Source organism: Chelonia mydas, chromosome 5, assembly GCF_015237465.2.
Source record: "Chelonia mydas isolate rCheMyd1 chromosome 5, rCheMyd1.pri.v2, whole genome shotgun sequence".
Lineage (NCBI taxonomy): Eukaryota > Metazoa > Chordata > Testudines > Cheloniidae > Chelonia > Chelonia mydas.
The window spans coordinates 41,811,600-41,838,862 of record NC_051245.2 but is presented as its reverse complement, the minus strand read 5'-3'; the positions used below and the strand labels follow the sequence as shown (position 1 = coordinate 41,838,862).

The following is a 27,263-nucleotide window of genomic DNA, read 5'->3' as shown; positions in this document are numbered from 1 at the left end:
AGGGAGAAAAGAAAAGGGTAAAATGCACTATTAAAAGACTTAGATCCTAGGGCCCACATCAGTCTGGGGAAAAAGTAAAACCTTCCTTCAAGACTCTTTGTACTTTTTTTTTTTTGGTGCAGTATAGGAAAGGAGGGGATGAATCTCTTCTATTTTACAATCCTACCATCAGGCTAGGCCTCTAGGCATCATATTTTATGGCCTCAAATTTATTATTCTTCCAGAGCCAGCTGTAGGAAATTATGTGGAGACTATAAATTTTAGGGTCTGTATTCTCATCAGTGCATGGGGAATTAATGAATATAATTCCCATTAGTATTAATAAGAGAATAAAAGGATTATGGATGGATTTAAAACCATTATGAAACTCTTCACCATTTTGCCTTAGTTCATTGTCGTTACCTCAACAAACTTTATTTAAATCCAATTTGGGATTAAATCCAATTTGGGATGACTACCAGAAGGCAACAAAAAATATGTTGTTGTTTTATGTATGTATCATTTGCTGCTTGCAACTTAAGAAAATTAGCATCTGTTAACTGTATTATTCAGTTGCCCACGGTTAAAGTTAATAGACTGCCAGTTTCCCAGCCTGATATAAGAGAGGTGAACATTTTTCACCAATCTGTCCGCTAAGCCTAATATTATTCAATCAAGCCTAGAATTACAACTGATTCAATCATCATTTATTCTGTTAACACAAGAAACATTTGTAAGAAACCCAATTAATGAAGTCCAGTTTCTTTAAAAAAAAAAGAACACCACACACATACACCACACATTACAGAGGTACTAGGTACGAGCACATTCTCCCTTTACCATTTAACCAATGAATGGTAGTTAAAATCTGTCTGGTAGTTCTAAAAGTGATTGCTTGTATTTTATTATCAGCCTTGTTTAATTATTTGCTCTTTGGATGTCTGATTTTTCTTCTCTTATACAATTACATATGTTGAGGAAATAAATATATAGAATCAGCACCACAATGCACAAGTTACAGTCAGTGACAAAATACAAGTAAACAAAAAAACCTGTTAGAAGGTGGCTTGGATCAACCTTCGGTGTTTTTTGCTCAAGAGACCTTGGTTTAAATGGAAGCCCCAGTCTCTCTCACTGAACAGCAGTGACAAACGGAAGTAATGTACGGGCAAGACATTCAAAACATGGAGGGCCTTTCCAGTTTCATTTCTTTATTTCCCTTCACTGAGGGACGGGCATCAGAGTCCCAGGAGCTCAAAACAAGAGTGCTTCAGCACTGATTTTTGAGGCATCTAAAAGAGAGGCTAGCCCTTTGCAGGGAGAATCCCTCAGCAGTTCTTCAAACCAATGGTCATATGAGGTTTGTGCAATCCTGGGATGAGCTGCCATATATCCACTTCATTGATCCTTTTAGTGCAATTTAAGAAGAGGAAGAGGAAGAGAAACTATTCTGGTCATCCCCTTATTCCCAGTTCCAGCCACCAACTGCTGATGGGTCAAATGGGAACTAAGGCCCAGATTTTTAAAGGTATTTAGGTACTGCTGTGCTCATTGTTGCAATGCATAACTGATTTAGGAGCACACATCTAATTTTCAAAAGGGATTTAGGCACATAGGCAATTGAATTTAGATTCCTAAGTGCCCAAATCCCTTTTGAAAATGAGATGCAATCTCCTAAATCAGTCGGGTATTGCAACGCTAAGCACAGTGATGCCTAAATACCTTTAAAAATCTGGGCCTAAAGCAATTTTATAATATTTATTGATCTTTAAATGGCAGAAGCAGAGCAGGTTGAAAAAAAACCTTTGAAGTATGATGTTACAACTAAGTTAGTGTAAATAGAGAATACATGGGATTTTGTGGAATAAAGGTTTTAGCTACATGACTTTAAATACAAGGGAGCGATGGAGTTTATCCCAAATAAGTGCTTTTATAGCCTTTCAACCCATTTTGTACTCTGTATATGCTATGTTTTAAATAATAGCCTATATGTAAAACAATTCTTCTCCCTCCCTCTTTGGAACCTTGAGACCAAAAGCCCAATATATTGAGGGAAAGAAAAATTATAACTTTTAAGGTTTCTAAAATTTTAAGTATTCTCTAAAATAGCGAAATTATCTAAAATAGATTTGTATTCACAATGTTCCACATATAAGGTCTGATACTGTATTTCACAACATACCGGGACTAGAAACAAGTGCTGTGTTTCCATTGGTAAATTTGGAATCACCCCTTTCCAGTGTTATAAAGCTCCAGTATCTAGATAAGATTTAGGTCTGACACCTTGTTACCAAACATAGAATCATATAATATCAGGGTTGGAAGAGACCTCAGGAGGTCATCGAGTCCAATCCCCTGCTCAAAGCAAGACCAACACCAACATGTCACTGATTCAGGACTGACCGTCACGATAAGGTGCACCAATTTTGACAGGAAACCCAGTATTTAGAGGAAGAGATTTTTAGGGTGACTAGATGTCCTGATTTTATAGGGACAGTCCCGATATTTGGGGCTTTTTCTTACAGAGGCTCCTATTACCTGTACTCCCCGTCCCGATTTTTCACACTTGCTGTCTGATCACCCTAGAGATTTTGTGGCAAGTTATTTTAATTTATTTATTTAAATGGGCTTTCTTTGAATCTGCTGAAAGATTTAGATTGTAGTAACAGCCCACCCAATGATGGCAAATCAGAATTTAAAAATATCACCTCTACATACACAGAAAATCCCCCACAAGCTGCTCGTTGTAGTAGCCAGGCACGGTACTACCAAACTTCAACAGGACTTTAAAAAAAATAAAGTAGAAACCTCTTTTCCAAGCTGCTGCTGCACCCTCAGTAGCTCTCCCTCAGCCTCTTCAACTCCTCCCCCCTCCTTCCTGTTTCCTGTCCTTTCAGACTCCCAACAGCCAATGCTCCCAATTCTAATAATTACAAGCAACATCGAAACACCACATTCCCTCCTCTCTTAAGAAACTCTCCCAATTACAACAAACATTGTTGTTCTAATCACAGGAACAAATAGGAAACAAGGCATATACTGTTAACAAAATTATTACACTAAAAATACTATAGATACTACATAACAGTCTCTAGTCCAGACAGGTGGTAGTCTGGGTCTGACAGGCCATCTCTCAAGCCCCGGTTCCAGTGCAATGTCTTGTTGTGTTGATACTACGGTGAAGTCATCCAGTGCAGACTGGGTGTTGGCATAATCTCCTCTTGGTGCATAGGCAGGTACAAGATAAGAAGCCTTCCATACTCGCCCATCAGAAAGTCGATAGATGTAAGGTCCCTTCCTCTCTATGATTTTAAGAGGAGCTGTGAATGTATGGTCCCCTTTGCATAAAATTCCAGCTTTTCGTATTCTAACGAAGGAACCACACTCTAAAACTTTGGTTCCTTAGCACCCCACCGCTTGTCTGTGAAAGGCTTATACTTTGCTTGGTTCTGTTCAACTGTTTTTCTCACATCATCCTCGGTTGGGGCCACAGGTCGTGCCTTTAACAATCCAGCAATATTCAGTTTAGTATTCATCTGTTTCCCATGCACTAATTCTGCGGGTGATCTCTGCGTTGTGGCATGTTGTGTAGCCCAGTATGCTTGCAAGAAATCAGTGGTGAAGGTTATCCACAATCACCCTTCCAGTTTAGCCATTTGCAAACTCTCTTTCAAACTTCTGTTAAACGGTTCGATTTCCCCATTGGCTTGAGGGTAATAATATAGGGATGACCTTCTGCGTAAAATGTTCCTCTCTGCTAGAAAAGTTTCCAACTCCAGGGAAGTAAATTGACTACCATTATCTGAAACCAGTTCTTTGGGGTTATCTTCCCTGCTAAAAACTGAAGAGGGGAACTTAATTACTGTAGCAGAAGAGATTTGCGATGTAAACGCTACCTCAGGCCATTTACTGAAATAGTCTATTAAGGTGATGGCATAACGACAGTCAGTTGGAGCAGTATCAAAGGGTCCTACAATGTCAATTGCCACTTTTTCCCATGCAGATTCAGGAAGAGGAACAGGCTGTAATGGAGGGGTACATGTCACTGCTGTCTTATGCATTTGGCAAGTGACACAGGATTTTATGAGTGCTTCAGTTTGAGAGTCCAGCCCTGGACACCAATTCAGATCCCGTAGCTGTTGTTTGGCTTTGACAATTCCTTGATGAGTATCGTGTGCCAGGTGTATGAGTTTTGACTGTAATTCTTCTGGCACAAGTAGCTGGTGTGTACCTCGTAGCACACAGCCATCGAGCAAAGAAAGTTCACCCCGAACTCCAAAATAAGGCAGCAAAACTGGGTCAAGGTTTTTAGGGTTACTGGGCCATCTGTCAGAAATTCCCATAGTTTTTGTTGAATTGGACACGCTGAACAAGCAGCTTGAAACTGTTCTCTTGTAACTGCAGTAAGAGTGCTTGTAATAAGCTCAGCTACTACATCCTCATCCTCTGGTGGACCATCTGGTGAAGGCAAAGGCAGGAGAGAAAGGCAATCAGCTACCACATTTTGGTTTCCAGGCTTATATTCCAGTCCATAATTGAAAGAGTAATCTAGCAATACAATATCCTGCTCTTCCCTGTCCTTTCGTGGTGAGCAACGTCAAAGGGCTGTGGTCTGTGCGCAACTTGAACGTGCGGCCCCACAGGTAAGTTCTCCATTTTTCAGTAGCCCAGACACAAGCAAGTGCTTCTTTTTTGACTGTAGAATATTTTCCCTCAGCATTACTGAAGCAAATGCAACAGTCCTCTCTGTGTTGTCCTCATGAAGTTGTGTGAGGACAGCCCCAAGTCCATAATCAGAAGCATCAGTAGTTACAACTGTGGGCAATGCAGGACTGAATAGCGCAAGTACTGGACTATGTACAATCAAGTCTTTCACTGTTTCAAAATTAGCTTGTGCATCCCGTTGTCCACACTAAAGTTGAACTTCCCTGTAGTAATTCTCATAATGGTTGAATGACAGAAGCATAATTGGGAATGAATTTTGCATACCAGGAAGTAAGACCCAAGAAGGAACGTAAGGTTTGCAAATCTGTTGGAGGAGGAGCATTTGAAATTGCCAGGATATGAGCCGGACCAGGTTTTAGTCCAATCTGTGAAACTGTATGCCCCAGAAAGGAGAGTTCTGTTTGTCTAAATTTGCATTTGGACCTATTGAGCTTGAGGCCTGCTTTCCTGATGCTGTTTAGTACAGACTCCAGGTTATTGTCATGCTCCTCAGAAGTATTTCCAAACATGATAATATCATCCAAATAGCACTGAAGTCCATGTTGATTCTTCAAAATCAATTACATCATTTTTTGGAAGGCAATTGGGGCTGATGCGAGACAGTATGGAACACGTTTAAAATGGAATAGTCCCTTGTGTGTAATAAATGCTGTGAGGTTTCTGCGATCTTCATGCAACATAACCCGGTGGTATGCGCTCTGCAAATCAAGAGTAGAAAACATCTTTGCTCCACAGAGTTCTGCAAATACTTTTTCTATGTGAGGAAGAGGATGGCTGTCGATCACAATAGCTTTATTTGGCTCCCTTAAGTCCACAAAAAGGCGAATGCCTCCACCCTTGTTCTGCATCACGACTATAGGTGAAACCCATTCTGAGGAGTCAATCTCTTCAATAATGTCCTTTTGAACAAGTTCTCAGTTCCTCTGAAACAGCTTCCTTGACTGACAATGCTAAGCACCGTAACTTCTGTCGTACGGGCATCACATTATTCTGCATTTTAACTTTATGCAGAACCCCATAAGCACAGCCAAGTTTCTCCTCAACCTGGTGTTGGGTCCCAGCTGAAACTGGTGTGTGTACCGCAAGAGTGCTTTGCTGAGGAACATCAATTCATCCATTAACTACCCTGAGATTTAAAACAGCCAATAAATCTCTGCCAAGGATAGGAGTGCCTTTGTGGACAATGTAGAACTCTGCAGTTACACAGCAATCACCAAAAGTAACTATTGCTGGCAGGCAGCCACGTACTGGAATATGGTTTTTCAAATAGAACACCAAGTGAAGCTTGGGTTCAGTAAGAGGCACATCTTTAAAGTAATGCAAATAGATGGAATCAGGTAGTATAGATACTGCTGAGCCACTGTCCAACATTAGCTGAATAGAGTGTGATTTGCCTGAGGGTACGGCGGAAACTTTTACCGTGCACTTTATTTGTTCTGGAACATGTGCAATAGTGATTTTGTCCACACTCAGTAACATCTGGTATTGTAACTGCATGCACCTGTTGATTGAACTGGCTGCTGCAACATACTTTAACAAAATGCCCAATCTTTTTGCAATGATTGCACTGAGCTACTTTTGCCGGACATCTTGTGTAGCTTGCAAGACACTGTGGGGATCCACAGTGAAAGCATGCTTTTACTGTATTTTGAATTTGCTGATTCAGTGGTTTTTCATTAGTTTTCCTCTTGTAATTGTTTGTCTGCAGCGACAGTGAACTTTTCTGCAAAGGAGTCACAGCCTGGACTATGCCTCCTGTATCCATACTCATTATTTTGGCTTCAGCTGTAGCTGACTCAACTTGGTAGCAATGTTTATTGCTTTTTCTAGTATAAGTTGTGGTTCTAAAGTAAGCGTTCTCTTACACGAAGCATGGTTGTTTTCTCAATGAGCTGGTCTCTAATCATCTCATCTGCCATATTCCCAAAGTCACAAGTTACAATCAGACTCCTCAGGGAAGCAATATACTGCATTATAGTCTCCCCTGGTTTCTGCTCACACTGGCGAAATCTGTAGCGATTAGCTACTACATTCACTTTTGGTACAAAAAAGTTCTTTAATGCAGTGAGTGCAGTCTCATATTTATCATCTGCAAGGGGAAAAGTGTAAAACATACGCTGCCCTTCTGCTCCAAGGCAGTGGATTGGCAGACCACGCTTTCTTACTTCAGAAATCTCTGTAGCACTGATTGCAAGCAGATAAGTCTCAAATATATGGATCCAGACAGTAAAAGCAACTGGAGGCTCACCTGGGCTTTGTAGAAAGGGTGCAGGTGGGTTCAGAGGCAGAAGATCCATCCTCATAGACAAAATGTTGTAGTAGCCAGGCAAGGTACTAACAAACTTCAACAGGACTTTATTTTTTAAAGTGGAAACCTCTTTTCCAAGCTGCTGCTGCACCCTCAGTAGCTCTCCCTCAGCCTCTTCAACTCCTTCCCCCTCCTTCCTGTTTCCTGTCCTTTCAGACTCCCAACAGCCAATGCTCCCAATTCTAATAATTACAAGCAACATCGAAACACCATACTGCTGTCTGTATCTTTGCCTTCACTTTTTAAGATGGGCTGAAGCAGTGGTGTTGAGATGTAAATCATGTTCAGGCTTTAAGGCCAGATTCAGTAGCACCTAAAATCGTGCAAGTTGTTTGTAATAGGAGCATCATACAAAAAGATTGTTTAGAAGGATTTCCACCACCTTGGCCAAACAATCTGGAAATAGGACACTTCAAGTTTTGGATCAGACCAAGAAAAAACAGTAGAGGGGGGTTTGGATCTGTGAATTTGTATCCAAACAATCCATGTCCCTCTCAACTGAAAGGGGTTCACAGTAAAGGCTCTGTATGAGCACATCTCTATCATCCACCCAAGAATTTACACAACCTGCAACATCCTCCTCCAAGGATTGAATTGTATTTTGTTCAGATTCATGTAAATTATCCTCATTCCAGAAATAATGTTAATCAATTCCAGGCTTGTAATAAATTCCATTATTGCCCTTCCAACATCTGAAAGGGACTTTCTTAGCAATCAAAGATACATACATTTGTTCTGGTGGAGCGGCACATATTAAAACACATCTGATAAAAGGAAGTCCAGTTTAAATTGTTTAAATTGTTTCCAAGTAGTTTTGAAACTTATCCAAATTTTATGACCCAAAAACTATAAAATATTTGCTGTAGGCTCTGATGCCTTCCAAACACCTACAGCATTTTTTTTTTTTTTTTTTTTTAAGATAAGCAAACTACCACCATGTTTTAAACGTTTGTATGCCTGGATTGGCCTCCGCAGCACCACTCTGTGGCCAGTCATGTCACTAATCAGTCTTCAGGGCTTCGATGGTCAGCAGTCACTTCCAACATGGTCTGGTGTTATGGTGATTTAACCAAACAGCTACATCATGCCAAAGTTCCACTCCTTCTAGGGTATCCAAGCTCCAAAACAAATGTAACAAAATCACAAAGGAGGGTTGTCGCCTCCCAGTTTGGAGCTGGACCCAGACCCAGCTCTTCCACTCAGACAGTCTTTTCTAATTAACACTTGTCTAGGCTCCCTGATTCAGGCCTCTCCCACCCCCGGGAAGCCCTGGCAGGCTGACTTAGATTCCTGGAGATCTTCTCCCCTTCTTAGTCAGCCACCAATTGACTTGGTACTCCCTTTTAACTCCACCATCTAGAGTGAACACCTACAGAAGATGTATCAAGGTGGGGCTGATTGAACTCACTAGCTGTTGTTAATCCCTTCCTGGGCAGTGTGGGGTTGGTACACCCCATCACAGCTGCTTTTAAAATAAGGTCTACTGTATTGAAAGTGTCTGCAGAAATATCATTATTATCACTGCCACATACAGGCAGGGTAAGTAAATGATGTAGAACCACAGCCCAAAGCTATCATTTACAACTCTGCTTCCTAACTGCACTGAAATAAAATTCTGCAGAATAAATGGTTAGAGATGTCTAAACTCGGAGAAATGACAGTTATGGATGAATAGTACCGGTAAAATATATGGAAGGAAACAGCAAATAGATCCCATTTTCTAAGCAGCTTTACAGCTTTGGTGCAACTGCTAAAATTGCACTCTGTTTATCCATACTACCACAAATCCCTACCACAGACACCCCTGTTTCTGCCTTCCTCCCTCAAAATTTTCCCTTATCCACGAGGACACTAGAAGAATGTTAAGGTCGCGATTCTGATGCAACAATGATGGGTATGACAGAAATACCCAGATTTGGGGATCAAAGCAAGAGTGGAAAGAAACAGTTTAGGCAGAATACCATAATATCCCCTGCCAAGACCTACACATAAATGGAACCACGTTAAAGTTAAGGATGAAGATGGTTCCATTTATTTTGAATAAATAAATTCAAATTAGCAAAGAAAATGTTGCAGAAGCATCTTAAGAATTTCTGCACACAAAAGATAGCTTTTTGCTGCAACATTCTGACCACCACCACCACACTAGATCAGACTGTGCAATAAATTGTGCCTCGTGTGTATTTTTATTCTACTTTTATAGCCTTAGTAACATTCACAGTTACTCAATTCAACTTCCAGAAACAAATCCTTGACTTTCTTCTTTCAGTCAATTTTCCTGAATCACAATTCTCCACTAACTCCCTGTTTTTGGGTCACTGACCTCATGGGAGTTACAAAAGGAGATGGGATTATATCTTCTCCCATAGGGCTAGCAAATCAAAATATAGCTTCTACTGTTTGAGGACATTTATGAATGACAAGAGCAGCGTTTAGGGCTCTTTAGTACTGTACCACTCCTCAATCTTCTATATTGGTTCCACAGCCAGACCTCTGTTGCCCGCAGGTACAAATTATTATAACATGAAGCTTAAAGTGTGAGAATGCCTACATACATCTGGTAGCTGGGTATGAGGAACCCAATAATACCCTATTAAAACAGCCTCTCACCTTTGCTTTTGTTGGAGGCCTCTGGGATCATTTATGGATTATTAGCCACTAATTGAAAGAGTTTAACAAAAATCTTTTCCCCCAAATAAAAAGAAGAGGTTACTCATCCTGTGCAGTAACTGTGGTTCTTCAAGATGTCTCTCCCTACTGGTGCTCCACTATAGGTGACTACCAAGCAGCACCCTCTAAAAGTCAGGAGGAGGGTGCTTCAGGGTCAAGTCCAAAATTGAAGCAAGCACATCAGAGCCAAACATGGTATCAGAAGCTGAGTCATGGGTTACCTTTTCTGAACATTATGCAGGATATACAGGAGATGCAAGTCACGGCTCTACATACAGTAATGAGAACGTTCTTCAAAAAAGGCTACAAGAGATCTCGTTGAATGGGTCCATACTCTCAAAGGAGGCTGGAGACCCTAAGATTAAGAACAAGTAATGCAGTCCAATATGCATCCATAGAGCAACTTTGCTTGGAAACTGTCGATCCTTTAGATCAGTCTGCAATAGACACAATTTGGGAGACTTTCTAAATGGTTTACTCCCGTCAAGATAAAAAGCTAAAGCCCTTCTGACACAGTGTGTGCGCAACACCACATTCTCTTTACTCAGTATGGTTTAAAGAAGAAAACTGGGAGATGAATAGGCTGATTAATGTGGAACTCAGAGGACACTTTTGGTAAAAATTTGGGATGTGGTCGTAATGTGACTTTGTCCTTGAAAAACACTGTGAAAGGGCAGTATGCCCTAAAAGCCCTCATTTCCCTAACTTGTCAAGCAGAAGTAATGGCTACCAGAAATGCTGTTTTCGCCGATAAATGGAGGAAGGAGCAGGTAATCACAGATTCAAATGGTGGGCTTGTAACATCTAAGATCCAAGTTGAGGTCCCAAGTCAGGGTAGGGCATTTATGTAAAAAGATTTTTCAACCCTTTGAGGAACTTTGTCATTGGATGGGCAAATAGGAAAAACCTCTTTGTCAGGGAGTGGAAAGTCATAATGACTGCCAAATGAACCATACTGGAACTCAGTGACAATCCTGAGTTTTTCAATTCTAGGACATTGTCTACTACATCTGAGAGCAAAGAGGAAGAGGGAAGAATGTATCTCAGGTCACACCAATGGCTGAAGATTGTCCATTTTTGCAGGTAAGTGTAATGAGCAGACACTTTACCACTGTGTAACTGTACTCTTATTTCCTTGGAACGTGTTGTTTCTAATCCTGCAAACTAACGACCAGCCATGGTTTGAGGCAAAGAACTCTGGAACTGGGGTGAAGAATTCACCTGGATTCCTGAGGGAGAAAATGAGGGACAGTCTGAGGAGTGACTGGTGGACAAATGGGCAGCTGGAGGAGGTAAGGGAACCATGTCTGCCTTGGCCACGTTGGGGCTACCAAAATAACCCTGGCCTTGTCTTTCTTTATCTTGATCGTGACCTTGCATATTAGAGGAGTTGGAGAGACTACCTACAACAGACCCAGAGTCCACCAAAGAAGAAAGGCATCTCCCAAAGACCAGTGATCCACCCTACCTCTCAAGCAGAACTGGGAGCATTTCTTGTTTCTGGCTGTGGCAAAAAGTCTACCTAAGGGGCGCCCCAGCACCAAAATATACAGTGGAGTATGAAGGAATTTATTTCCCACTCATGATCCTGAGAGAAGCGCCTACTGACAATCTGAGCACCCAGACAGTAAGCTGCTGCGATGTAGATCTGTTTGTGAATACACCCATTCCAGAGCTTGGGTTCTTTAGCACAGAGAGCAAGTGATTTCACTCCTCCTTGACAGTAGATATAAAACATATATGATATGTTGTCCATCAAAACATTTACGCATTTGCCCTTGATCAGTAGTAGAAATTGGAGCCAGGAATGGCTGGCTGCCCTGAGTTCCAGCAAGTTGATATGTAGAGTGGCCTTGGGCGGTGAGAGTGTCTAGAGGTGCTCCCCATCTTAACGGGGATGCATCTGTCTTTATTACTACTGTTGGGGAAGGTGGAGGAAAAAGAAAAAGTCTCCTGCACAGATGATGTGAGGGTCTTTCCACCAAACCAGGGACTCCTTCATGAACGTGGACATCAATAATATCTTGTTTAGACTTTGCAAATGTGCTGCCTCCAAGGGTAGCTCAGGACTGCTTATTCCCGCAAGCAGGCAATCTTATGTGGACTATCACAAAAGTACCAGTTGCCATATACACCAGCAGCTGCAGACAGTTCTTTACCAATGTCTAAGTGCTGAGCTGGACTGTATGGACTAAACTGGATAGCACTATAAATCCATGAATAGGGAGGTAGGCTCTGGATGGTATTTCATTAAGATAAGCTCCTATGAATTCCAGTCTGTACTGGGGCCTATGTGGATTTTTGAGCATTCAATTGTAGACCCAGCCTGAGGAAGAGATTTATGGCCTTCTGAGTAGCTACTGAGGCCTCTGTGTAAGAGCCCCCCTTCAGCAGCCAATCATGGAAGTAAGGGAATATCAAGATTCCTTCTATGGGAAGGCAAGCTGCTACACTGACAAACTTTGAAAAGACTCTGGGAGCAGAGGAGAGGCCGAATGGAAGCACTCAGTATTAAAAGCAGTTCTGACCTAGGCTGAAAGTAAAAATCTTCTGTGGGAGAGGTGGATCGCTATATGGAAATATGCATCCTGATGGTCAAGGACTGAGAACCACTCCCCTTCATCCAGTGATGGAATTATTGCTGCAAGTGTTACCATTTTAAACATTTGTACTTTCACAAAGGTGTTGAGTAGTGTTAGATACAGGATGGGTCTCCAACCACCATTTATTTTTGGAACCTGGAATTAGCTGAAGTAAAACCCCTTGCACAGGAACTGGTTCTATAGCTCCAACATGTAGGAGAGAACCTATTTCTTGCTTTTGAAGGTGTTAATAAGAGGGGTCCCTGAAGATGGACAGAGAAGGGGGACTGGACAGCAGGACGGAAATAAAATGAACAGAGTATCACGTGAATATGATCTCCAAAACCCACTTTTCCATAGTGATAAGTTCTCAAGCCTGCTGAAAGTAGTGGAGGTGGTCGCCAAAGCAAGGAAGGCACAGGAATCACTGCAGCTGGCCTGCAGGGGGATGGTAACTCAGAACCTCAACAACCCTGCCAAAACTGGTGTTTAGAACATAAAGTTTGCAAACTCAAGGCCTGTGAGGAAGATGGTGTCTTCCTCTGGAAACTTTGCCTCCTACGCTGGGGTTCACACAGTCTCTGGGGACCAGAGGTGGGGTGGGGTGAGATCTCCAAGCTGTTTCAGACTTACTATATATTTCCTGTATGTGCAGGTGTGTAAATTCCCAGAAAATACAGGTTGGCCCCGGAATCCTTCAGTGTGTGCAGAGACTCACCCGTATTCCCCACAAACAGTTTGGAGCTGTCAAAGGGAAAGTCCTCAGTGGTGTTCTGGACTTCCCTCAGAAATACTGAGTGCTGAAGCCAGGAGGCTCTCCTCATAACTACCACCACAGAGATGAAACAAGTGGCAATGTCAACAGCATCCAGAGAGGCTAGTTCTGGCAAGAAGCTGGCCTTCTGCAATGATCACCTGAAGCTATTCCCTGTGCTCTGATGGGAGATGCTCAATAAAGAAATTCAACTTTGAGTAGTTCATTTGATTATATTTTGTCATTAACACTGGTAAATGGCGATTCTGAACTGCAGACTGACTAATATGACTTTCAGCCAAACAGATAGAGATGCTTCTGGTCTTTATCATAGGGTGCTAATTTAGCACAGTACTGCCTTCTACATTCATTAACCACTTCAACAACTGAAGAGTTGAGGGAGGGATGCGAAAAGAAAAATTCTGAGTCCTTAGAAGGAACATAGTATTTCTTATCTGCTCTGTTACACATGGGCAGTACTGTAGTCAAGGTATACCAGATTACTTTTGCCGGATCTAGCAAAGCCTTGCTAATAGGTAATGTGATCCAGGCAGAGGACCCTGTATGCAGGATGTAGAGCAGTTTACGTTGTGACTCCTTAACCTCATCCAGTGGAATCCGTAAGGAGTTTGTTATCCTCTTAATGAGTCCTAGAGCTGCTCAAAGTCATCAGCCAGGGATGGTGGAGGTGGCATAACCACTTCATCTGGGGACAAAGAAGAAATATTGGTTGGTGGGGTGACCTCTTCATCTGCCCTCACTTCCCATTCCTTGAAGGTCTCTTCCAGTGGTTGCGGCCTTCTAAAGAGGGAGGAGGATGGGGATTGTTCATCCTTATGGTGGGTGATACTAGATACCCGAGAATTGTTGATAAGCCACCCACAGGTCCCAGTAAGGCCACGGATGGGGTGCACCTGGTATAGGTGGGGGCACCCAAGGGTGTTCATATGATTGACATGAGGTATGCAAGTGTGTCTGATGAGCATACTCAGTTTCCCCAGAAGTCTCCCAAAAATACCCCATTGGCAAGGAGAGGAGATCCCTGAACTGAGATTTGAGAGTCTGAGTCCTCAAATATTCTCCTCTTCCACATCACTCTGAAGCAGGAGAGTACCAAAAGAAACGGAAGGTAAGTCCGTCAGTACTGAATGGATGTCTGGAGACATGGAGGTCCTCCGTACTGAGAATGGGTTGGTACCAAACAACAGAGAGTCACACTTTTCAGACACCACAAGATCTCAAGGAAATCGAAACTCCTGTGGTACTAGGAGAGTTGTCAGTTCCGTGGCAGCAGCCTGGGCAGAGTTGATCATGGCTGAGGAAGCCGACAGTACTGTAGACTTACTGGACACTCCTCGAATCATGCAAGTGTCAGATTGGTCTTCTTTGGTTCTGAGTGAGGAGAGGTAGACCTCTTCTTGCCATTTCGATCCCTGTTATCACCAATGATCTGTCAGAGCCCAAAACTTTAGAGTCTTTGGACCAGTGACTCTCTCAGTACCTGAGGAAACTGCAGCCTCGTGGGTACCAGGTTGGTGCTGAAATAGCTGATTAATTCGGCAGCCGTACTTTTTTTGAGGTAGATTCCCTAACTGCAAGGCTCGAGGTCCATACTTCAGAGTGTTTATGAGAGGATTCTTGGCTCTTCCTCTTAGATGCCCTAAAAGAGTTTGACACTGAAGTGGTTGAGGGGCTGACTTTTTCAGAGACCAGCGTAAAGGGAAGGTCCTCTGGCCTGCAACAGAAGCCGGGCAGAGAGGTCTCTCCATCATGAGAAGAGAGAATTTAATCTCCCAGTTCTTTCTGGCCCTAGATTTTAACTCCAGACAAAAGTTGCACTTCTGGGGGATGTGAGAGTCCCTGAAGCAACGAATATACCGGTGGTGCCTGTCACTCACCAGGATAGCCCCCGAGCAGCATTTAAAACCAGGAGAACTCGGTGTGCCCTCCCAGCAATATAAAGTCCCCAGGAGGGGAGAAACTACTACAAGGACAATGGTCCATAAAATAAGAAAAAAACGGCTATGTAAATTTTAAGATTTTTTTTAAGCTAAAGCTACTACCACCACTATTCTAATAGTGAGTATAACTATAAGAAACTGAACTGCTTAGTCTACTAAGAGAGGGATCCCATTTGAGGTAAGCTCAACTGAGCCTCTACTAAGGCTCCATGTCAGGCGAGGGTGGTTGAGAAGGAATTCAAGGTGATTTGCCGACACAACGCTATATAGCCACGGTGAGGGGCACAAGGGCTGAGTGGGACACGTGTGGCTTGAACAGGCATTTCTATCTAAAAATCTCTTAACAAAGACGCATGTGAACCTGGAGTGAAGCACCCATAGGGATACTACCCGAAGAAGCAGCAGAATTTTAGACATTCTCAATTAGTCAGATTTCATTGCATGGCATCACGTTACCACTTTCAAGTAATCTACAGAGTCCTCCAGGAAACCATGTAAATGAGACCCAGGTTTCTAATTAAAAAAAAAAAAAAATCAAACAGAGAGAGGGGGAGGATTTCAATAACTTTCAGGCCATCTTTATATATCATAAAGCAGCTAAAAGGGGTTTAAGCTAAATTCTTCCCCACCTTTTGCAAGTCATGTTTAGTAAGAACCCTTTGTTATTAGATGATAACCAGATATTCTGCTGGTGCTACTTTAGTATGCTTTGATCTCAACAGTAAACTTCAAGCCTTTTGTTGACACAAGCACAATTAAGCAGCAATGGAGGAGTTAAAAGCAAAATAATGAGACAGGCATACAGTTTCTTCTGCTCTAATTTCTGATCATCTGAAGCAGGATCCAGACACACTAATGTCAAAGAACAGGGTGATTATCTAGCTAGGAGCATACAGGAAAATAAATTTATCCCTGACTATAAGGGCTGATTAAAGACCTGAACGATAACTGAAAGTGACAATGACAAACGCAAGCAAACATCACCTCAGTCATTAGTGCATCAAAAACACTTTCTAAAATTATAAATATTTATACTTCACAGCAGAATGTATTTACTTTGTCTGCATACGACTTTTTAAATATTGCATACATAAAATCAGTTTTATTTTCAGTTTGTCATTACACAACTGGCAAAATTCCTTCTACCTCCTCCCTCTCTGCTGCTATTGGAAACAGTTCAACACAAACCAACAGAGTGCCTTAGTTGGTGCCGACAGTTCTTGGAATGGGTTTCTAGGTTGCGGTTTGCCTTGCTACTGAATCCTCTCTCTCTTTACAACTGAATGCCTGTATTCTCTGAGAGCTAGTCTGTCATCTTCTCTCAGCAGCTGGATAAATGATACCCCTGCAGCTACTGTCAGGGAGTGCTGACTGAAAATGTGAAAAAGGACACAGACTAACCTGAACAAATATCTAGGTTTGCACTCATTCAGTGCCTTAGTAAGGTGAAAGTCATTTGGGATATGCCCTTGCTCAAGCACATATACAATGGAAAAAAACCCCTACATTGATTCCTAAAAACCAAAACACAAGATAAAAGTTTCCAGACTCAAGTCTCGTTTAGTTTGCAAGTAGATTAATGTGCCTCCCATGCATCGTGCACAGTAATTAAGACTGTGCAAGCCTACTTCTGGCTCCAGAACCTGTACCACCCCATTGTCTTCAGACTATATCCCAGTGACATCTATGCAACTCCTCTGCCTTCAGTGAGCTGTACAAGATTAATTAATTGGTCCCATAGTTGGGCGCAGTAAACAATTCTGATGGTGCACAGAAGGGAACAGTATCCATTTCTCCTTTCTACACTGATTGGGAAGCACTTATACCAAGAAAACATGGCAAAAATGCTGTCACTGAAGTTTCTGACATAAAAGTGGGATACTGGGAATCAGGATTACTGGGCTCTATTCCTGGCTCTGGTAGAGTTTGATCTAGTGGGTAGAAGAATAGATCAGGACAGCATAGCCAAGCACACAGATAGCTACGCTGCCTTTTAAAATGAATGTGCCAAAGTGAATAAGCCATAGGTCATATTGGAGAGCTGAGTTCTCTGACGTCACTTCACATGACCTCTCAGTTACCCATTTGTAAAGTGGATCAATGACAGCTGCCTGCCTGCTTGGTAGCAATATAACAACCAGGCCAATAGCAGAGAGCTGTGAACTCCACAGATATATTAAACACCTGCCAGTAGAAGTACCATCAGAAACCATAATCTTCTAGCTCCCAGTTCCATGCACCTTCACACAGGCCAAAGGCTATTTGGAGAGTGCTTCTCTCTAAAGAGACATTTCACCTAAACAGGCATGAGAAGGCTCGCAAAATGCACAAGTGTCACACAAAATAAGCTATACTTGGCAGGTTTGATTTACCCATCTCTAAAATTCATGCTTTTCATTTCACTGGGTAATGATGAAGCTTAATTATTGTACAATGCTTTGATATCCTTGGAAGAATGGTGCTATAATATATGTGCCAAGTATTGTTAGTATGTGAAGAAATGTCTGCATTACTCCTCAATAATTAAGCTGCGGCTGATGTCTACCTACAGTTGATCTCACCACAATCTAAACAACAGAGAACTTGGCTAATCAAAAGGACAGAATTATAATGGGTTCTCTGAAACAATGAAAGCAAAGAGCATTAAAGCTGCGAACCAAGAAAGAAAAAGAGAACTTAAATGTTCTTTTTCTGCTAATAATTAGATCTTTTAACATGATAACTACTCTATATTATGACCAATACATGAAATAATAAACTTACAAATAAAAAAGCATCTAAGCAAGCAAGGCAGCTGCATAAGATAATATTTGAAGGAAAATGAAAAAGTTTACTCTCAAAACATTGAGCATCTCCCCTCAGCACCAGTGGGGAAAAATAGCATCCATGTCCGCGTTGCTGGACACAGACGTTTCTCAGAGAAGGAGCTGTGGAGTAGAAGTGATGGAGCTCTCCAACAGGACAGCATAGGATCATGGAATTACCCACAATACAACACAAAATTTAAACCCCTGACAATGGCACGTAATTGAATATTAAGGGTAAAGTAGAAAGGTAATGTCTCATTAGAGCAACTGGACAAACTGAACAAAAAAATCTTAAATAATTTTCTGATAATTCATGATGGCCCATTAGCCTGATGAACAATGGAGCAAGGAAATTAAACACATCTTAGTTTGCATGTTGAGACTAGTTAGCCACATTAACCTCCAACATACTTACACACCCATGAAAAAAAAAGAAATGCACTATTTTCTGCTATGAATTCCATTTAAATGTCTCTGAACACAGCAGACTAAAGCCTGTAGAAGCTCCGTTGATACTAACAATCTCCAAACCCTCTGATTGTAGGCAACCATTTGAAGTTATTGAAGCTCAGGGAAAGCAGCCACTGCAGAAAAGCAGCTTTTCAATTAACTACTTTTTTCCCTGATCAGAAACAAGTTTTAAAGCTCCAATCTCCACGCCACTGGAATTTTTAAGAAGCCAATTTAAAAGCCAGGGGGTTTTTTTGTTTGGTTTTCTTAATACATTTAGGTTCTCATTAAGACAAGGACAAAATTTATTGCTTGGTCCAAAAAGAGTTGATTTTTTAAAAAATAATTTAAAATCAGATTTTTGTTTAAGTATTAGTTTAGAACATTTGATTTCACAAAAAAACTGATGTCTCCTACACAATACCTGATTGACATTTTCTTCCCTGGGAGTGGTGGTTAGCTTTGATATGTTCAGGCATACAGTCCCTAGATGTAGATTGGAAGTGAACTGGTAGCAAGGTATACTTGGTGGGTGGGGGATCCTTGAATTCCCTTCCCCGCCACAGTATACTGGTCTTCTAAGCACTTCTTTACTGTCCTCAGTCAAAAAGAAAGGGGGATGGCTATCTGTGTGTGCAGATTTATGGATTTGGAAGGAATAAATTTCACTCCATCTCTTAAATTAGAGAAAGTTCTATGTATTTGAATGCGTACATTAAATTATTGAAGGCCATATTTTATATATAATTAAGTCACTCTGGGGTAACCCCTGCTTTACATCAACGTACTTGCACTATCTCTAATGTACACCGTGCCTAAGGGCATGTCTACACTGCAGCTGGGAAGGTGTGACAGATGTGTAGGTGTACCCAAGTTAGCTTTGATCTACATACATTAAAGCTAGCCTGAACAGCTGTAGTGAAGCCATGGCGCTATGAGTAGCGGCATGGGCTAGGCACTTCAGTGTGTTCCCAGAGTTGTGGAAGGCAGGGCTCTATCCCTGATGCGATAGCCTCACTGCTAGTGGGAACTCAAACTACCTTTTAGAGTATGTCAGCAGGGTCTATATAGGGCAGTTAGGATATCGGACATTGCTGGAAATGGCATTTTGCCCAAGAATAAAAGATTAGACAGAACAGTAATTAGCATGATAATTAGCATCAAGTTATTGTTTCTTGAGGACCTGCTAGCCTACTGTGTGTGTTTCAGATTGACTAGTAGGTACCCTTCATCAAAGGAGGCACTATGTGTCAGTAGAAGAGGGACCAGGAACTGCTTAATGGTTTTCAAGAGCCACAGTAGACAATTCATTCTCACATGTGGTGGCTCAGATTACTTTTCATGCTTTGAGAACTTTCCCTCCTTGTTGCAGGAAGTGTATGGCAGCCAAAGTGCACCACAGGTAAATGCCGTTTAGTTACAGGTTCCTTGAAGTGGGGAAGGGAGGGTGGGAGGAGAGTTTGAGACAGTTATATATCTAGGGGAGACCCACAAGCCTAGTCATATTCTAAACTAGGATTGAAAGGCCGCTCTACCAGAGCTTGCATCCACTCTGGAAGATGCTGTAATGGCATAATGTTCATAAATGTATGGATGGATGTCTAAGTAGCAGACCTGCAAATGTCCAGAATTGATACATTACTAAGGAATACCATTGACGTTGCTTGCATTCTTATAGAATGAGCTCGTAGCCGCTGAGGAGGCATAACCAAAGCTATTTCATATATAGTCTTGATACAGAATGTTAACCATATAGTCTGTGAAGAGACCACTTGTTCCTTCATATGATCTGTATATGACACAAACAGGTGAGGCGAAAAACAAAATACTTTAGAACTGTCCAGATAGATGTTGGGTGACCTCTAACATATGGAGGCACTGCTCCTCCAGAGATGAAAGCAGCTGAGGAAAGAACACCAGGTAAATATATTGCCTAGTTCAAATGAAACTGAGAAAAGCCCTTTGGACAAAAATTTGGGGTGTGGTCCTAAAATCACTTTGACCTTAGAGAACTGTGTATAAGGAAGCTCTATCATCAAAGACTGCAATTCACAGACTCTCCTTGCAGACGTTATCGTTACCAAGAATGAAGTTTTCTGACACAAAAGCAGAAAGGGACAAGATGCCAGGGGCTCAAACATGGTCCCATTAAAGCTGCTAGAACCATGTTATGGTCCCACAGAGGAACAGGTTCTCAGACTGGATGATGGAGACGGATGTCCTGATAGAAGTCGGCATTGGTTGAATTCTGCGGCCAACAACCACACCGAAAACCACTTCCATTTAGCCGAATAGGCCATTTTGGTAAAGGGCTTTCTACTGTTGAATAGCAGTCGAACACCACACTTCCTCCTCATTCAGCCATGAAGCAGCCAAGCTATGAGATGCAGGGAGCTGAGCGTGTGATGTAAGGTGCGACCATGATTCTGTGAGAGTAGGTCAAGATGGAGAGGAATGGGTATGGGAGGCTGAATTGACAGCGTGAAGTAAGAGAACCAGCACTGTCTCAGCCACATCGGGGCAATGAGAATGAGCTTGGCCCAGTCTGCCTTCATCATGAGGATTACGTGAGATGATCAGAAGAAAAGCGTACAGGAGGGCCAACTGCCAGCTGAGATGGAAAGCACTGGACAGGGAGCCTGGACTGAGACCCCCTTGAGAGCAGAACAGATGGTGGTTCCTGTTGTCCCTCGTAGCAAACAGGTCAATCATTGGAATGCCCCGAACTGCGAGGATGACCAAAAGATACTTGTCTTTAGGGACCACTCATGAGACAGGGAAGAATTCCTGCTGAGATGCTCTACAAGATGATTCTAGACCCTGGGCAAGTGGTCAACTATCTGAGTGATACTCTCCTCAATGCAGAAGTGCCACAACCAGACTGCCTCTTGGCAGAGCATCCTGGAGCAGCTCCCCATTATCTGTTCACATACCAACAACATTATGGTGAAGTATGTGAACCACTGAGCCCCGACACAGTCCAGAAAAGCGTGACATGCATCGAGGGAAGGAAAGGCTGCCCAAATGTGCGCTGCGGACAGCACTGCTACTGCTGATCACCATAGTGATGCCTCTACACTCCTGGTGTATACATCACATCCCCAAGCACCATAGGGTACCCTAGAGTTCTTGAAGGAGTGTGGAGTCTCGTCCATCTTGTCCAAAAAAGCACTCGGCTATCAAAGGACAAATCCTGTATGGCCCGCTGCACATAGAGACGTGTGCCTGAATTCTGCAACCAGGACCCCTTCTCATGGTCACCGCTGAGGCCATCACTCTGGCCAAAGTATCCATGATGTCCAAAAGAGACTGCAATGAAGTCTTCACCACTAAGCAGCCTTGAATGATAAATGCCCAAAAGCCTTCTTGAGGCTTCAGGCAGCTGGTCTGCAAACTTAAACACAGCCGTCCAATTCACATCATATTTGGACAGCAACACCTGCTGGTTAGCAATGTGCATCTGCAAGGAAGAAGAGATATAAAACTTCCTACCCACCAGGTCCATCCATTTAGAGTCCTTCTTAATGGAAGTGGATTTAATCTGCCCTGCTGGGCTCTATCATTCACTGTGGTTACAACCAGGGAATTTTACACCCTCAAATCCCTTCACCAGAATGAAGTGCCATTTCTACATGTGCTTCACAGTAGGCGGTACCAAAGCCGGTGTGCTAGGAACACATCACAAACAGGAAGGGTTACCTTCCCAGGGCAAATGGCTGCAGGATATCCAACAACCTGCAGGAACTATGCTTGAATATCTATGGAAGCCACCCTGTGCTGCAAAAGGTCCTGGTATGCCTTGAAATCCTCCAGTACTGAAGAAGCATCCATCAATTCCAAGGAGGCCACTAATATGAATAGTGCATTTGTGGCTAGTAGGCCCTGAGCTACAGGGCTCGCATCCCAGCCACGAGACAAGCACCAATCCTGGTACCCATAACACTCCATGAACAGCCCCTGATGCATGTCAGGCAATGGAGAGCAAAAAGAGGAAGATCCTGCCCTAGACGCTGAGGAGTCCCAAGCTTCACAGGATAAAGGTGGAGCCAGTCCTGAGGGTGTAAGTAACCGGTCTGACACATCCATAGCCCAAGATGAAGAGGGAACTGGTGCTGACAGCTCTGAGTATGCCTCTGTCATTTCCGGTGCTGGAAGTGGTATCAACCCTGAAGTCAGCAGCAATAGAGGTGACTGATGGTGCCAAACAGAAGGCAGTGAGTGCCAAATGCCGCCACAGTAACACCAATGGCGCCAACAGCAATAAAGAAGACAGTACTGAAGAAGTTCCCAGTGCTGAGGAGGCTCCTTGTGCCAATTGTGCAAGGGAAGCATCGGCAGGTGGTACACACAGACCCACAGGATCAACAGCCACCCAGCCAACGGGGCTATGAATGATGCAGGCCTGGCAACGTCCTGGATCAAAGAACCACCAAGACTGATTTAGAACATTATTCTAGTTAACATCTTTCCCTCCTGCTCTCCCCTCCTCACCGCCACTTGAATTCTTTACATCATTTTAGCAGGCGATACCTTCAACTGCTAGAACTGCAGCTTATGTTTTATACTACTGTATTTGGAAGTTGGTATTCCAAACTGCTTCCAAACTAGTGATTTCTACTGCTCTGCTAGTGGTTCTCAGCCCAGTGGCCACTAATAAAAACTTAATGGAATAAAAACTGGGAATAAAGCAAGACACTAATCAGATTTATGTGATTTTTAAAGATTAAATTTCTTTCCAACTGATAAGTCTAGGCACTCTGATGAACCAAATGCATTCAGTACAAGTACTTCTTCCCCCAAGCACTGATCCTGAACCAGAAATTAGAGGAAAAAAAAGTTAGTCTTCAATTAAAAACTGAACAATTTCAGGCATGAGACAGTGTCAGGACTCCTGGCATGCCTCACTTTAGCTGTCTCTAAAACACATACCCCCAATTTTTATTATTGGTATCGTGGTAGCACCTAGGAGGTCCAAATCAAGGATTGTTCTAGGCACTATACACATGGAGAACAAAGAATGTCTGGCCCCAAAGACCATATAACCTAGAATATATAACGAGACAACAGGTGGATACAAGTAGATGGGAGAGCACAAAGTAACACTGAAAAGATCAGCCCTATCTTGCTGGGCAGTTGTAAGAATGCTTGTAAATGTTTTTGATATACACTGATACAAGTTGATTTGTGAAAGTTCAGACAGTCCTAAAAATAATGTTAAGAAATCTCTGGAGCCATAGTGATTTAGATTTAATTGATCAGCATCAAGGAAGCTATTAAGATGTATAAGCCATTGTAAGGTCCTAAAGCCTGTGGGGTATTCAATTCATTGAAAGTGCATTAGTAATGAAGCAGTTAAACACTATTAAATACTATTACTCACTGTGTTCCCAAATCCTCACTTTAAAGCTATTTATCACACACTGCAAGCAGAAAAAACGTAGGTCTGTTTCACTTTTGAAGGACCAACAGAAATTCAAGAACCATGTTAAAGACCAGCATGTTTACAGTGGCAGAGTAGGTTTGTTTCCCAGCTTTATTATGCTGACTTGCCCCTTACTCCTCTGGAAATAGGGAAAATCTGATTCACAAAGACCATTATTCTAGTTTATAAGGCAAAAAGCATCTTCTGAAATCACAACTAGCATATGGCTACCTCTAGTTTCAGCGAAGCATCAGTTAAGTCAATTGAACCAGTCTATAGAGTAGCTTTTGCCAGGAAAAGCCGGATATAATGCACATCTGTACTGCAGACTAAGCTTACAAATAAGTGTGGTACAAAAACACTTTTGTCACTAAAACCTATTAAAACATGAAAACACAATTTATATTACAAAAATCAATAAAAGAACTCCTGATGAGAGAGGACTCAAAGAACATGGTATTGTTTATACTGATGAAACTTAAATCATGTTTGTTTTAATATTCTGATGCAAGAGACTTTCCACTGTAGTAGGGTCTATATCTTTTCCCTCATGTAACTTCAGAGCCAATGCAGTGTTTCACATTCTTTTCCATCAAGTATGTATAGATATTGTACCCTTGGAATGTTCCAGCTGCTTCTAATCTAATGATTAACATACAGTAGAACCCTGTTTATCCGGTCTAATTGGGACCGGGGCCAGACCAGGTATTCAAACCTCCAGATAAACTGGAGAATGGGAAAATGCAATGCTGCAGCACCATTTAATGTCCGCAGGAGAGATTGTCTGCCTACGGCCTAAGAGTCCTGGTTGTTTGGTAAGCGTGGAGACACAGTTATGGGAGGGTCGGAGAAATTGGGTTCTACTGTAGTCACTGCCAATTTCTGGATTCTTTTTAGGTTTGTCAGCTGAACTGGACAAAACCCAAGTTACAGGAAAAAACAGCAACAAATGGTATGAAGGGTAGAATAAATACATTTTAAAATGCTGGAACAGGCACCAAGAGGAAACCACTAATACTGACAGCTCAGGTCACTTTTTCATCCGTTGTGGCATTAATTAGCATATATTTAGAGGTGCATAGATTTTCATTTTAGATTTTTTTTTTTTAATATTAACGTGATACTCATTCTCTAATCTGAATTTCATCTCTGAATTTTTGAGACAGCCAAACAATATGCACAAACATGGGAGACTCGGGTACTCTCTACTCCTACCCAAGAAAGTCCCATGTTTGTGCATCTTTTGGGCACAGAGTTGCATTGGAAGCTCATACTCGGCTGATTATCCACCACACCCCCAAAATCTTTTTCAGACTCACTGCTTCCCAGGATAGAGTTCCCCCATAAATATGGCCTACATTATTTTGTTCCTAGGTGTATATATTTTCATTTAGCTGTATTAAAATGCATATTGTTTGCTTGCTCCAGTTTACCAAGCAATACAAATCACTCTGAATCAGTGATTTGCCCTGTTCATTATTTACCACTCTCTTAATTTATGTGTCATCTGCAAAATTTATCAGTGATCGTTTTGCTTTCTTCCAGGTCATTGATAAAAACGCGGAATAGCATAGGGCCAAGAACCAATCCCTGCTGGATGCCTCTGAAAATGCATTGATGACTATTCCTTGTTTACATTTACATTTTGAGATCTATGAGTTAGCCAGTTTTTAATGCATTTATTATGTGCCACATTAATTTTATGTCATTCTAGTTTTTTAATCAAAGTGTCATGCGGCCAAACACCTCTCAGAAGTCTAACAATATTATATCAACATTATAACCTTTATCAACCAAACCTGTAATCTCATTAAAAAAAATATTAAGTAAGTTTGACCAGATCTATTTCCTATGCTGATTTGCATTAACAACATTACCCTCCTTTAATTCTTTATTAATACAAACCTGTATCAGCCACTCCATTATCTGGCCCAGGGTCTCTGTCAGGCTTACAGGCCTATCATTATCTGGTTCATCATTATAAAAAAATTGTGCCTAGCTGGACTTAACCTTTTCATATTCATTTTGTGGACTCATAAAGCCAGATTTTCAAAAGAGCTCTGCAATCAATAGCTACCATTTAGGCTCTTAAACAATGTGGCCAAATTTCAGAAGCGTTCAACACTGTAGCTTTCACCGAGAACAATTAAGAGCTACTAGGGGTGAGCGCTTTTGAAAACTCTGGCTTCGGTGTTGAGATCGCTGCTGTAGCTCACAGAGAGTAACTCAGCTAACGGCTGGTCCCAGTCTTTTCACACACACAAAAAAAATTTCATTGGGGGATTTGAAAGGGAGAAAAACATCTTAGACAAATGAGGCCAGAGATGTGTACATGATGCTGCATGGCACTGTTAGACCTTCAAGGAAATCAGGTCCAAACAGATCAACTGTGCTTTTAGTTTTCAGGCCTCCTATGCTCACCAGTCAAAGCTCCTCCAAGGCTTCCTCTTCTAAATGGTCTTCCATCTTCACTCAGCTGTCTTTTAAACTTAAATGACTTTCCAGGGCCAGAAGAGACTTCAGGGTTGCTGGATTTCCGAAATAACATAGATGGAGGAGATAATATATGATCAAGCTGCAACGAAACAAAAAATGCATACTCTTTAAGGATAGATCCCACAATAGAAAGACACTGTCAACATGAAAATCATATTTGTATGAAGGTTTTTTTAAACTTAGCAGTGGGTTCACAAAGTAAATTACATTTTAAAAAATTATATATTGCTAAATGAAGCATTAAAAATCAGGAAATGCCAGTAAAGTTGCCTGTGTAACCTTAAGTCTGCACCCTTGTACATTAAGATACAGTTTTTCCATTATGTGATCACACACCTTTTTCCATGCAGAACCGCTGCCTCATTCAGGGTGGAGACACAGAGCCAGAATTAAGTCTGCACGGGCCTTCACAAAACCAACATTTCATAACTTTTGCATGATTTGCCTAAATAACATTCTTTTAAACAAAAAGAAAAGGAGTACTTGTGGTACTCCTTTTCTTTTTGCGAATACAGACTAACATGGCTGCTACTCTGAAACCATTCTTTTAAACAGTTTTTGACATGTATATACTGCAACATTAAATAAAAAAGCCACCAGATGGCAGTATGTCATAAACAGGAAACCTATTTAAAACATCAAATAAGAACTTGTTCCACTAACACCACGAGGTAAAATGTTCCATTTAAAGATTATTCGGCATATAGTGAAATCATTTACTTCTACTGTCTTTATTTCAAGGGAAATACAAATAAGGATGTTTGTTATTTAGGAGATTATCGCTCCTCCTATTTATTCGTACCCAAAATTACAGTCCTCTGCTTTTGACAACAATTTGATTACTGTGGAGATTGTTCTAAATTTCACAAATATGAGATGGGATGCAAGAGAGGGCGAACTCTTAAAAAGATGTAAGTCTCTAGTAATAAAAATGTAGGGGTGGGAGCAAAGGGTGGGGATGTGGTCAATGTGGAATAGAAGGAGAATTTTTTCAAATAACTTTTTTCTGTAATGTACATGATTGACTCCAACATCATTTGTTCATTCTGCTAGAATATTTTGTAACATCCACTCTAATTTCATTGCTTTTAATTTAAATTTCTTTATCT

The 27,263-nt window shown here is 41.7% G+C and overlaps 1 protein-coding gene across 3 annotated transcripts in view; it reads right to left on the bottom strand.

The window, feature by feature from the left end:
* Positions 1-27,263, bottom strand: part of MAST4 (microtubule associated serine/threonine kinase family member 4) — a 446,036-nt gene that overhangs the window by 312,825 nt on the left and 105,948 nt on the right. For all 3 annotated transcript variants that reach the window (XM_043546459.1, XM_043546460.1, XM_027821471.3), the window contains exon 2: positions 26,080-26,233. In XM_043546459.1, the coding sequence (XP_043402394.1) occupies positions 26,080-26,233 (154 nt within the window). The remainder of the gene's footprint in view (positions 1-26,079; positions 26,234-27,263) is intronic.